Here is a 14689-nt window from a genome sequence, read left to right on the forward strand (position 1 = left end):
TCATTAATTTATTACGTACAATTTAATATATTATCATTAAAATATTTGTGACTTTGAATTAAATATATTTTTGTAAATATCTTCTCTTTCTTTTTTACATTACTTTGTTTTATACAAATAATTAAAAATCTAATGTCTTATTAAAATTCACTTGATTTTCTTTTCTACATACGTTAGTTGAAGCACAAAAATTTATCAAATTCTTAAGGAAGAAATGGACTTATGTTCGTAATTAGGGAGGGGGGGGGGGGATATAAAACTAGTAGTTGTAGTAACATATGATAGGTGTCAGGGGCATCACAATGCATTTGAGTGCAGTGAATTTACAGGGTACAGAGGAATAACACTAAAGTCCTCAGGAATGGCAACGTATGGGTGGTATCATGGGCGAAACAGTACACTCTGTTATGTCCATGGTATTGCTTATGTCTATAGGCGACGGTTACCATTTTCCACTAGGTAGGCCGTCAGATTGTTTACCATTCTAAGTTAGATAAAAAAATGTGATATCCATGCTGTTGTTCATGTCTATAGATGACTGTTATTACTCTCCATCAGGTAGACCGTCAGCTTGTTTGTTATTCTATCATAAAAATAACAATCTTTTTTTACGTATAGGATCTTAGTCGAAAAAGGTTTATTTTTGATCTGGTGATTCAAAGATTAAATGAAACTAAATTTTAGATCATTTTAAAATTTTTATCCATTGTTTGCTGTTATGAAGGGCATTTAAATCTGGTAATCCATTATAAGTGGCTTTCGTTTACAATCAATTAATCAATCTGGTCTTACCCGCCTTTGACGGGTCAGGTAGGGGCCTCGAAGCGAATCTCACTACCCCGGCTTCAACTCCGGAGGCCACAACCTCCGGGTCATCGGGTATTAGCTGACATCCAGATGTTATGTAGGTCGGCGTGACATCAATTGCTGCATGGTGGTGCAGGGTGACTGCAGGAATCTTCTTATCTCGTCGGTATATATATATATATATATATATATATATATATATATATATATATATATATATATATATATATATATATATATATATATATATATATATATATATATATATATTTATTTAACACTTCCCTGATCTTATAACTTATCGACATTAGAGGGCGCTATTGTTATCTAAATAAAATAATAGTACAATATGTTAATATTCCTATACCAACTGGCCAATTATGTAATTTAATGAATAATAGCTTTTATTTGAAACACTGAAATTAACAATTCAGCTATTAATAATGTACCATTTGACAGTTTCAGTTACAAGTGAAGATACAGGTTTTGTAATTAAACTAAGTTACATAAATAAGCCATGTGGCTCTCATTTAGGGATATGTATGTCTTACAGCATAAGTAGAGGTTAATAATTTTCTGTAAATTGAATATTTTTTTGGTTTCAGTAACATACGTGAAATCTCGTAGGGGTAAGACTTTAATACGCATCGGTGGTTACACGTTTTGTTCACAAATGGTGTCGGGCCCCAGGACTAGATGGGTTTGCTCCACTCATAACCATCGCCAGTGCCGCGCCGTGTTACACACATTCAAAAATGAAATAATAAAAGCGAATAATACACATAATCATCCTTGACTAATTATTTTAATAATGTAATATTCGTCAGTGAAATTTTAACAGTACGTAAGTCAAAAAAGTCTTAACCAGAGAGAGACTTCGTACAAAAGTCGTTTGCTTGGGCACCTCTGTCCTATTCGTGTTTCAACCGTAAAGCACTTGTGTTTGTATGGCTGTGTTTTGGTTGACTTGCACAATGTTAAAACTTTACTGACGATATTTAAAATGTATTGCGAAATAAAATTATCTACTGGTCTCTTATTAAACAAATAAAATTCTAATAGTTTTTTTCTGTCTAAAATGACTGCCCACTTTACATCACAGAACTTCTGTCTTTTTGTTTTTACTAATCATTGTAAATTAAAGATATTATATGTATCTATCGATAATACTAAATAGTGTTCTATGTATGAGTAAAGTCAATATTTATGCAATAATTGTAAATTAGCTCGACCAAGAATTGAATTCAGAGATTAATGCGCTGTGGAATGTCTACATCGCATTAATCTTTGATATCTAATTTTTTTTTATAATACATGGGACAAACGTGCATGCGGCTGACCTGTTGATAAGTGACTTCCGCTGCTCGTGGGCACCCGAAATACAGCAGAAATTATAAATGTGCTGTCAGTCTTTTAAAAAGGAGTATGCGTTTGGAAATGTCGCTGCTGAAAGCCGATTGTTAAAATTGAATTATTTATTAAAATTCATATTTTTAACATATTATTACTACAATTAAATATAAAAGATCGAAAACTAACCATGCCCACTTGTTGAGTTGGTAATAACTGATTTTTTTATATTTTTAATTCTATTCAATTAATTCAAAGAATATTTCACTTAGGAGATCCATTCACAGATTTAGCTTATTGCAATTTTAGTACCTAAGCGTACATACTAACCTGAATTACAATTGTGATATTTTTGACATGTAAGGTTTTTTTTAATATATAATCAAGAGTATAAATAAATAGAATATGTATCAACCCAAAATAAAATCAATGTAAAACTATGTTTTCAGTAAAATATGTGAAATCACGCCGGGGGAAAACTTTGTTGTCTGTCGGTGGATATACGTTTTGTTCACAAATGGTGTCGGGCCCCAGGATTAGATGGAGCTGTTCCACTCACAACCACCGCCAGTGCCGCGCCGTGGTGCACACTTACGAAAATCAAATAATAAAAGTGAATAATACACATAATCATTATTAAATAACTATTTTAATATTGTAAAAAAAAATGTATTGTGCAAATAAACAATCTTACTAATCAAAATTTTCTTATTTTTTTTTGTTTTTTTTTATGCGACTTAGAATGGCAAACAAGCTGACGGTCCACCTGATGGAAAGTGGTAACCGTCGCCTATAGACATGAGCAGTACCATGAACATAACAGAGTATACTGTTTCGCCCATGACAACCCCATGCGTTGCCATTCCTGAGGACTAAGGTGTTATTTCTCTGTACCCTGTAAATTCATTGCCATATCCCACCCTTCAAACCTGTCTGAAATGGTCGTTCACTTTACATTAATGCTCCTGTCTTTATGTTTCTGTTTACATGGTAAGTTAAAGGTATTGTACCTATTGTTAGTACTAAATGGGCCCTCTAGACAAGTAGCAAGCGAATTCGTTGATGGATCGATATCGCTAGCGAGTCCGTGAGTTAGAATGAGGCATCCGACGTTGCTATCTCATTCTGTCAGCTCCTCTGCCAGGGTTGTATAAAATATAGAAAATATTTGTTATATAAGTAAGTAAAAAAATGTAAAATTTGTTTTCAGTAAAATATGTGATATCGCGTCGGGGAAAGACTTTGTTATCTGTCGGAGGGTACACGTTTTGTTTAAAAACGACCTCGGGCCCCAAGAGTAGATGGGTGTGCTCCACTCACAACCACAGACGGTGCCGCGCTATGATACATACGATTCAAGATCAAATAGTCAAAGTGAATAATATACATAATCACTAATGTTATTTTTTTATATTGTAAAATATATAATAAAAAATATTTTGTTTATTATTATCTCGTATTTTTTTACAACTTGTTATCTACATCTGATGGAAATGATGTATAGACATGAGCAAAAATAACGAAAGACGTATGATACGAAAAACTGTAAGTTTTAACTACCCTTCAAACCGAAACACAGCCATGCAAACACAATCAGGTTGAAACACGAGTGGGACAGAGAGACCAAGACCAAGCAATAGACTTTTGTTATCTATGTCTAAAGTGACATATGTGCAATCAAAACGCGAAAGACGTAATACGAAAAACTAAGTGCGAAAGAATATATTTATGATGTTTAAATAATAAAAATGAACAAAAATTATTTATTTATTATTATTAGTTAAATATTTGTCTATAAAATTTATTTTTATTTTTTGTATCTATCGTTTTATCTCAAAATATAAAAAAATATATAATAATGTGATGATTATGAATCATATATAGAAAAATAATAATGATTATATTAGAATTGGCTCGATCCGGAATCAAATCTGAAGATTATTGCGGTGATTTGTAAATTAAATAGTATTATGTTTTCAGCGATATTTGTGAAATCTCGCCAAGGGAAGACATTAGTACTTATCGGAGGTTACACGTTTTGTTTAAAAACGACATCAGGCCCCAAATGTAGATGGGTCTGCTCCACACACAACAATAAACAGTGTCGCGCTGTGGTGCACACTTTTGAAAATGAAATAATAAAAGTTAATAATACACATAATCATCCTTGATTTATATTTTATAAAGATATCATTATAAAAAAAATATAAGAATCAATTTACATTGCCAGTTATAGTCTATGTATTTATCTTTTTCAGTTTCTTGAGCCTTAGTGGAATTTAAATGTCATATTTACCTCCTGAAGTAGGTTAGGGTTCAAAAAGGATAATTTTCTCAATTATACTATTATTATATTATTATTATTTATTTATTTATAAAAAACATGGTAAGTGTATAGATGTTAACAATAAGTCCTCATATTTCGCCATAATTAGGCATGCAAAGTTTAAAACATAAAAAGAGTAAATGTTAATTAAATGAGTCATTGAAATTCATAATTTTATATAATTTTTTTTTAAATGTCGAACGCTTGTCAATAATAAAAAAAGTAATGTCACTGTCAAATCAAGGATTTTTGATAACAACTGTATTGTAACACGATAGGTAATTCAAGTAAAAAATATTTTACCTATATAGAGCTATATTCAACGAATAACATAGATTATTTATTTACTATTTTATTTATATTATATATTATTTTTGAAAATTCTATCTCCTTTTGCGAAAGGGGGCCGGATCACTAGTATTTATAATATTTTTAGAAGTCTATGTATTTAAATTGAGTGTTTGTGACAGTTTTTATGTCACACAGTAATAATAACAAGACATTAGCTTGATTTAATTCTTTTACAAACTTTTTAAAGTAATATAATAATAGACGAAATTATTATTGATTTTTATTTTTTTAAAGATATATTAACGAAAATAAATATGTATACCATACATGCAAGAACGTTATTAAATAATTAAAAAACTACCTGTAATATAATTTATTTATATGTTATTTATTTTATTGGTACAAGTTTAATTTTTTACTGCTATAAATACACATTTTTAATTAATTTTTAATATCTATCTCTTACAGTGACCTATGTGAAATCGCAACGCGGGAAAATGCTATTAAGGGTCGGTGGGTACACATTTTGTGTACAGACGCGTACTGGCTCCAAGACTAGATGGATATGTTCCACTCATAACGCCAAGCAGTGTCGTGCAGTGATACATACTTACAATGATGAAATAATTAAAATAAATAATACTCATTGTCACTAATATGAATAAATAAATAAATAAATAAATATTTATTCTTCACATTTTTTACTTTTGAGGGTTTAGCACCCAATTTGAATGTTTGTAGGGAACTGTTTATCGTTGTCTAGATATTGATTAAAAAATAGTAAAATGAGATTTTTTTTTAGTTCATTATTCATTTATTTTACACTTTATTGCACCATTTGTAATATAATAAATATAATTAATTTTAATGAGAAGTCATACAAAATGAGGCCTTATTGCTTAGCGATCTCTTTCAGAACATTCTGGCGTTTCTCGCCTTATGTTGAAAAAAGTAATAAAAACTTAAAGAATAATAAAACATGAATTGCAAATGATAGAATAAAAAAAAAATAGTCTAGTTAGAGAGAGAGAGGTATTTATTAGAAATATTAGGTCGAAAAATATAATCTTCAAACAAATCGGAAATAAATATTATCATGTTGTTGATTGTTGCCATGTTTATGAACTATTTTTTTAACATTTATAATTACAATACGTATGAGTATTATTTAGATCGAGCTGTAGAAAGGTTATATTTTTAATATTTTCTAAAGTATTTTATTGAATTAGGTGTTATTTTGTACATTGATATAGACATATCATTGGTCAGTCGATGAGGAAATATTTTAGTACTAGCACGCATGTTAATGGTAGGGGAATTAAACAAAATAATTCTAAATAACAAACCAATTTTTTTACTTTTTTCTTTATTTATTTTTTTCTTCTTTTTATTATGTTAAGGTTATCTAATTTATTTTTTGTAGGATATTAGTTTTCTATTTAAAAATATTTATTATACAATGAAAAGATTATGTATAAGATATGAGCAGTATTAAATATAAATAATATTATTACTTAATAAATATTTTCAATGGGTTATATTTTTATAGTAAGGCCGGATCCACACTGTAGTACCGGTCTCACTCTGCTCTCGCTATAGTGAGCATCCGGCCCGAAGGATTTGAATTCTTTGAAAATTCTACTTTGAAGATCTTGAATCCTTGTTTTTAATTTCGCACTCAATCTATGACTAATAATTAACTGTTTATTAAAATTATTGTTTTTATTTTCAGAATTCAACACTTTAACTGTCTTAAGAGAGAAACTTTTGGAGCAACTTTTGAATGAGCCGCCTTAGTCTATTTCCTTAGTCCTGTTTCCATTGTGTTCAAAAGAAGAAATAATGGATATATAGATACAATATGCTTTATTTTTATACTACTTTTACTGTTTTGTTTTACTTTCAGAATTTTTTCCATATTAGTATAAGGAATAGAAATTATTTTTAATACAGCTTTTAAGAGTAAACTTACACTTAATTTAATTGTGTAATTTTTTATAATAATAAAGTGTGCGACTTCTCACTCTGTTTTATTATTTTAAAAATTACATTTTATTACATTGGTAGTCGAAATATATATTATTAATTTAACATTTTTAATATTTTTTTTTGCCCAAAGAGGGTTGACATCAGGCACGCGGCTGGTTGTAAAACCAAGTCAAATCTTTTTGTAATATGGATAAAAAACATTACACCGACCCCCATATAATAATTGGAATACGGGTAGGAAGAAGAATAGTCATATAATTTTTTTTTTCTGAACAACGTGTCTCTGTTATTTTTTCTTTTTTATATGACACGTTCACTTATTTTTTATTGAAGCATAAATGTATAAACATATATTTTGAGACCTTGTGATTTCTTATGACCTAATAAATACATTAGTATAATAAATAAATATTATTTTTTTTTTATTTAATCTTTTTTAAACTCTATTAATAAATACTAGTTTTATGGAATCGAAATTATGTCAATTAATATATTATATATATTTTAAAAGTTTATATTACGTTAATAAATGTGAAATAAAGAAAACTAAAAGTCTGTGATTTGACCAAATCAACTTATATAATCTATAACTAACTGCTAATAAACAAACTATTTTAAAAATAAAAGGACTGATAACCTCTTCTTGTGATGATCTAGCCAAAGTGAAGTCCCGGGCGTCCAGCTGTTCCAGGAACAACCAACCTTTATTCAATATTGTTCCTCTCTCTCTCTCTTCATCCACTTCATTATTGAAGGTCGTGTCCTTGAAAGGTGCCTGTAATTGTATTATTTGTTTACAGTATACAGTACAATATTGTTTACAGTATGTTAATTAACATTCATTAAAGTTTAATTAAGATCCTGTATTACTGTTAAGTTTCGATTTCAATTACGTTTGTGTTAGCATCGATATTTGAAGTACCAGAGTCAGATAGAAACTAAATCAACAAAAAAGGGCACATAGACGACGCGAGAAAGGTACAAATAAAGGTAAATATAAACAAAAAATACTAACCAATTAATTTATTTTTAAATTTTAAAAGTGTTTAAAAATAACAAAGATATTTAACTTAATTGGGTGATATTATTGGTTAGTTAGTTGGAATTATTTTGTTTAATTCCACTACCATTAGTATGTGTGCGATTGCCAACACTCGAAGAAAAGAGAAGAACAAAGAAGATTGTAGAACTTCTGGTAATAATAGGTACCTAATAGTAGTCAGGATTCGAGTGTTGGCAATTGCACACATACTAATGGTAGCGGAATTAAACAAAATAATTCTAATTAACTAATAAATAACAAAAATAATTGAAATGTATGTTAAAAATCACGATTGTCGGCACTTGATGGAACATATAATAATATTATTAGAAAAGTATTTGTACGTTTTTCTTTCACAATAAAAAGTTTGTTAAATACTTTATCGATTTCGCCGGTTTTATTTCAGTTGATTGCATGGAGAATATAAATTTAAATAAATCCATGTATTATAATATATTTATAGACGGCATTTTTTAATTGATTTTATTTTTCAGACTTTGTATTGTCAACATCGCAAAAAGGGAAACCGTTGCTGTGTGTGGGTAACTACAGATTTTGCCAGCAAGCCAACAAAGGTGGCAAGACGAGGTGGATATGTTCGACGCATGGTTGCAAAGGTTGCTACGCTGTGATTCATACTCTATTTAATAAGGTTATTAAGATAAAGAATGTACATAATCATTAATTTCTCTGCCGATTAAATTCTTCAAATAGTTTTTTTTTTTTATGTATACGAAGAATATGACAACTTTGTGAACTGTTTAAGGAAAATAGGTTCAATGAATTAACTTTTCATTAACAACAGATATCTCCATTGGCCCAACTACTCTATTTTTTTGCAACTTACAATGGCAAACAAGCTGACGGTCCACCTGATGGAATATGATAATTGTTACCTATAGACATGAACAGTACAATGGACATAATAGAGTATACTATTTCGCCCATGATATTCCCCATTCGTTGTTGTTCTTGAAAATTAAGGTGTTATACTTCTGTACTTTGTAAATTCACTGTCATAATCCACCCTTCAATCCGAAACACAACCATGCAAACACAACTGCTTTACTGTAGAAATACGAATGGGACAGAGGTACTAAAGCAAACGACTTTTGTACAAAGTCTCCCTCTGTAAATCGGGAATCACAATTGTGTATTACTAATTTCATATATTTTTTTTATTTTCGTTAATATCTCTGGCCACATGTTTATTGTCGGATATTCTAAAATTTAGACTAGAGGGAGACTTTGTATGAAACTTGTTTGCTCAGGTACCTCTGCCCCATTCGTGTTTATGCCACGAAGCAGTCGTATTTACATGGCTCCGTTTTGATTTAAAAGATAGGATATGGCAGTGAAATCGCAGGATACAAAGGCATAATACCTTAACCCTCAGGAATAGCAACGCATGAGGGGTATCATAGATGACATAGTATACTCTATTATGTCCGTGCTACTGCTCATGTCTATAGGCGACGGTTACCATTTTCCATAAAGAGAAGGCTATCAGATTGTTTGCCATCCTAAGTTGCAAAAACTATAATAAAAAAAATGTGCCTATATATGAGAATAACTACGAGTAATTGTAATTCAAAATAAACGTAGTAGTCAAAGGAATACAAAGTAAGAAGGAAAGAAAAGAAACTTATTTCCTTTACCGTTGTCAGATTTTTAAATGATAAATTTATGTTTAGTACTAATTTAGTTGAAATAATCGATTCAATATATATACTCCACTAATATTTTCTGCGCCATTTTGACTTTATGCTTAAAGCAGCTTGTCTGTCTTGGTACATAGGTAATAATATTTGTAAATATAAATAAATTTGTTTTTATATAAAAATACGAGTATAAATATGACCTATCTTGTTTCCTTTAATTAAACTTTCCATCAGTTATTAAATGTTACAATAAAATACTAGTTTAGTTGGAGGGAGGTGTGCTAATGGGCCTAGTAACCCTATGACTACCAATTTGTCTTATGTTTTAATAGGTGAGAATGGAATGGTAACCCTGCCTGCGCTATCGGTATATCCCTGGCGAGGCACCAGTGAGAGATTGTAGGTGTGGATGAAAGCAGGTCAATTTGCCCATCGTGCTGAATTTCACGAAGATTAACCACCACGGTTTCCAGGGGGAACTGCGTGGTGGTCGACTTGATAGGGTATATTGCTAGAAATGACTGTTAGACCTCATTATTAGCAGTCCCTTTTCTCTCCAGTTTGCCTTGCTAGGTCGACGTCTTCGCAATCTTCGTATAAATTATCGTGATAAATTTGAATTTAAATTTTACCATAAGCCAATGAACCTGACTTCATTTTCATTTATCACTCCTCCCTCATCCTTTGCATTTTTCTTACAGGTAGAAATAGGTGTTTAAAATACTTAACTAGTTTTAACTGTAAGATATTTATAATATAACAACTATAATTTATGAGTTCAAAATATATTTATCGACACTATGGTTATTTTTCATTGTCTTTTAGGGTATAATATTACAATGTCGCGAAGAGGGAAGCCTTTATTATGTTTGGGTGAATATACATTCTGCAAGCAGGCAACACATGGCGTGAAAACGAGGTGGATTTGTTCGACGCATTCATGCAAAGGTTGCCATGCTTCGGTTCACACTATTGAGGGGAAAATTATAAAAATCAACAATAATCACAAGCACACGTAAAACAGTTTAGTTTAAAATATATTGATTGATAAAGTAAAAAAGAAAGGTTATATGCATATACATGCATGTAAGAGCAAGATAGATAGACATGCTACATGTGTACATACTATAGACTCTTAAAGTATCGGCCGTAGTTGTTAATCAAATAAATTCATATATACAGTTGTATGTAGTTAGTTACATATGCAATACATTGATATGACATAAGTTAGAAAAAATAACTTAATGCATTATTCATCGTATATAGGTAAATACATTTAAGATGTTTAACTATTTAAGTGGATATAACAGAAAAATATCGGTGAAATGAAAATAAAATTTGCCACATTGAAGTACCATTTTCCGGATGTCTGATGCTTTTATTCTTACAAGGGAAAAGACGCGACTTAAGAATAAATATTCAGATAGTACTGATATTTCCATGAATTCAATAATGGTATGACAGTTCGGGTCTTATCAAGTAATAAGTCAGGGCTTGCAAGAAACAAATACCGCAATGAGAGCGTGCGTTCGCTTACTTGCGTGTCGTGTGAGTTCGTGTCATATTGTAAAATTATTTGTTAAATACGAAATTTGTGACAACCCTATGAACTTATGCAGAATCTGAATAGAAGAAGAATACACTGACGACATTACTATGTTTTAAAGAAAAATATGTGTTCTTATAGTCAATGTACAATACATTATAAGTAGCGTTATGTATTTTATTCAGTATTTTTATTTGTAGTAATAAAAAAGCTAGAGTGGAAAGAATTAAAAATACTTTTTTAAATTAATAATGGCATTCTTAAATAACTATTTAGCTACCTTACAGTTACTTTAACTCAGTCTCATATTAATGATGTTACGCTAATTTGACAACTCTATGCTCTTTTTATTAAAGGTTTGACAAACCTAGGGTTTTGCAGTGAGAGATGCTGTAGGCATTTATTTTTCTATATATGCATTACTATGGAAGAGATTTTTTTTCTATAGCTGAGACGTAATTATACACACATATGTGTGTACGAGAATATATGCGTGTACAACTCACGTGTGAGTGTGATATGAAAGAGAGAAAGAGAGTACCTATCGATCACAGGAACAATAAAGGTTTTGTAAGAATTTAAATAGTAAGTGTTAATTACTGTCTTATTTTAAATATATATTTTAAGTTTCCTCATAACTAAACGAATGTAAACCTTTTTAGTTACTTATAAAACATCAAGAAGAGGCAAGCCTTTAATATGTGTAAACAATCATTCATTCCGCCAGCAGTCATCTCGTGGGCTAAGAACTAGATGGATATGTTCGAAGTACGAATGTTGCCCGGCTGTGCTTCATACATTTGAAAACGACATAATCAAGATAAAGAATGTGCATAATCATTAGTTTTGTCAAGTCAATCATTGTTGTACCAGTCGTTACCTGTCCACTGCTGATCATAGTCTTCTCCCTAGGGGGTTTTGCCGGTAGTTGCCACGCTTGGCAGGTGGGTTGACAACCGCAGTTTGGCTTTTAGTGATGTTTTAAGAGGAATGCTGCTGCCCATCCCTCCACCATAGTTTGCTTAGTTGTTTTTTTCGACACCGAGGGGAAAAGAAGGGGTGGCCTATTGTATGCCGGGACCTGCACGGCTAGGCAAGCCAGTCAGTTATTTATTATAATTTGGAGATATGGCTATTAAACTGCCTATATTCTGACGTAGACGTTGAAGATTGGGATCACAATTCACGCCATTTCCTCATAAGATCTAGAGTGTGATCAGAGAGTTTGTGGGTTCTTTTTGAGCATTGGGGCTTGTAAAATTTAGCTCCCACTGCTTGGATACTTTCTACTGGTTTTTGTATATCAGTGATGATTATTATAACTATTTTTTATTTATTTATTTAGTCAGAATCCTTAGATATTTTCAGAATGGTGTCATACAATTACACATACATTTTTATAAAAATGTGTATTATAATAATGTATAAATTAATATAATATAAATTATAATAATGTATTTTCAACTCACAAAAATACTCAGTTCTACAAAATTGTTATGGTAATGAACTGATTTTGATGTATATTTTAAGCTGAGCTTTTATTTCCGTATTGGCTCTATTTCAATTTGATTAATAAATTAAAGATTTAAATTATATTTTTCATTTGTTCATTATTTCATTATATAAATTTTGGTCATAGTCAAACTGTCAACATTTGTATGTAAAATTTCCTTAAATTTTAAAAAATAAATAGAAGTATTATGATATATAATTGTTTAATTCAATTTTTACATTGACTATCGCTATGAAAATGTAACTTAGTAAATCGGACTCCATTTTCCGTATTTGCACAATGGCCCAAATGAATGGCTCATTTGGACCATTGTGAGAGCCGTGGCTTACATGGCCAGAGAATTAGGCAAAAGGACAGAAGCTTTCTAGAGTATTCGTAGGCCCCACGGTATGTGAGATCATACCCACATAATTAAATTTATCGCTTCAATATTATATAAGTATGAACCTGGCACAACTTGTCTATCTGTCCAACAAAAATATCTAATTTTAAATTTCTTTATTTCTATAAGGTAAATTAATACAGTTTTTAACTTATTCATTTATGTTTCAGAATGCCGCTTCTTGGTATCGCAAAGAGGGAGGCCATTGCTTCGCATAAACGGTTATAACTTCAGAAAGCAGATTATACGCGGAACTAGAACTAGATGGCGTTGTTCAACGAACTCCAGTTGTACCGCAGTGGTTCATACATTCGAGAACCAAATTGTGAAGCTGAAGAACGTACATAATCATTAGTTTTGTCAACTATTATTAATCGTAGTAATTTTATTAACACTGACATTAGTTTGGAAAAGAAATTGCTGTTTTAATCGAAAACTAAAACATCAACTTAGATATAATGGTTTATTTGTAATTTAATTATATAGTCTGTCAAGTAAGAGCGTAGTTGGCTTAATTGTAAAAAAGTTTATTTAATAAAAATAAAAGAAATATAGAGTCATTGTTCTTGATACAAGCGAAGATGCAATAATATTAGTAACACGTGTAGTCACCATTGGCGTCGATAATTGCTTGCCATCTCCTAGGCATACTTTGGATCAAGTTTATGGCGTGTTCGTGTAGTAAAGAGCTCCAAATGCGACGGATTTCTTGAGATAACTGCTTTAAGTATACTCTTCTTCTACGAAACATCCGCTTGACGTACGCCCAAACATTTTCAATTAGGTTGGCATCGGGCGATTGAGACGGCCAATCCATTGTGACAATGCCAGATTGCTCCTTCCACTCAGCGTACAGTTTGCTACGGTGTTTAAAGTCATTGTCTTCTTGTAAGATACACTCCTCATTTTTGTTAATTAACCAGCATTTAGCAGCCGGTAATAGTGATTTATTGTAAATTTCCATCATTTTTGAAGCATTTAGATTGTAGGTAAACAAGTCCAATAGCTTAAAACCCTGTTCTGAGAAGCAACCCCAAAAATGAATCTTTATTGGGTGTTTTACGGTCCGCTGTACCAATTTGTTGTTGAGGATTGATCAGGCTCGAGGCATGGATATATATGCTCAGACAAATATTTCGTCTGAAAAAATGATGTTACTTCAATCCCGATCGACATTTTCCTTCGCCCAGGCAAGTCATTTCGTCATGTGTTTTTTACTTAGTAAAGGTTTCTTTACTGTAACGCACCATTTGATGTCGTGGTCACAGAAATACTTACATATAGTTTCGTAGGATATAACATACCCTTTTTGGCGCAATTTCATCTGTCCCTGTCACAATGTTAGATAATAGAGTAAGATTACGCAAAAATAAGTTTACTATGACTTTATCGATTTTAGAAGTCACTTTACTTGTCGAGCCACGTTTCAGGAAGTCATCAACAGTTTTTGTGTCATTATATGGTAATGCTGTACTCGTTTTTGCACGAATGCTTTTGACTTCCGCATGTACTTGGCAGCGGCTGCTTGCTACATTTTTGGACCTTTAGGGTGAATAAAAAGGAACACAGTCATTCATTATGAACCTTCATTATGAAACCTTCGCAACCTTCATTACGAATAACGTGTTTCTGCGATAAAAGATCGACATAAACTGAAACGTTCTCAACAATGCATCGAGCAGAAAGGTGCCATCTATTGGCGTACAAAAGAATTCGTTCGATACGTTTACTTAAAAAAAGAGTTATCCCGACTACGTTCTAACTTGACAGACTGTAGGTGTG

At 31.2% G+C, this 14689-nt stretch overlaps 1 protein-coding gene across 6 annotated transcripts in view; it reads left to right on the forward strand.

The window, feature by feature from the left end:
• Positions 1–14689, forward strand: part of LOC113518763 (modifier of mdg4) — a 362824-nt gene that overhangs the window by 312424 nt on the left and 35711 nt on the right. Inside the window, exon 5 of one of the 6 annotated variants that reach the window (XM_031913228.2) lies at positions 13078–13277. The exons of the other annotated variants lie outside the window; for them this stretch is intronic. Within the exon in view, the coding sequence (XP_031769088.1) occupies positions 13078–13262 (185 nt within the window). The 3' untranslated portion in view covers positions 13263–13277. Of the gene's footprint in view, positions 1–13077; positions 13278–14689 lie in introns of those variants that run through there. 6 annotated transcript variants of the gene reach the window in all.

The sequence above is a fragment of the Galleria mellonella genome, unplaced genomic scaffold (genome assembly GCF_026898425.1).
Source record: "Galleria mellonella isolate WM207_F2 unplaced genomic scaffold, CSIRO_AGI_GalMel_v1 utg159, whole genome shotgun sequence".
Lineage (NCBI taxonomy): Eukaryota > Metazoa > Arthropoda > Insecta > Lepidoptera > Pyralidae > Galleria > Galleria mellonella.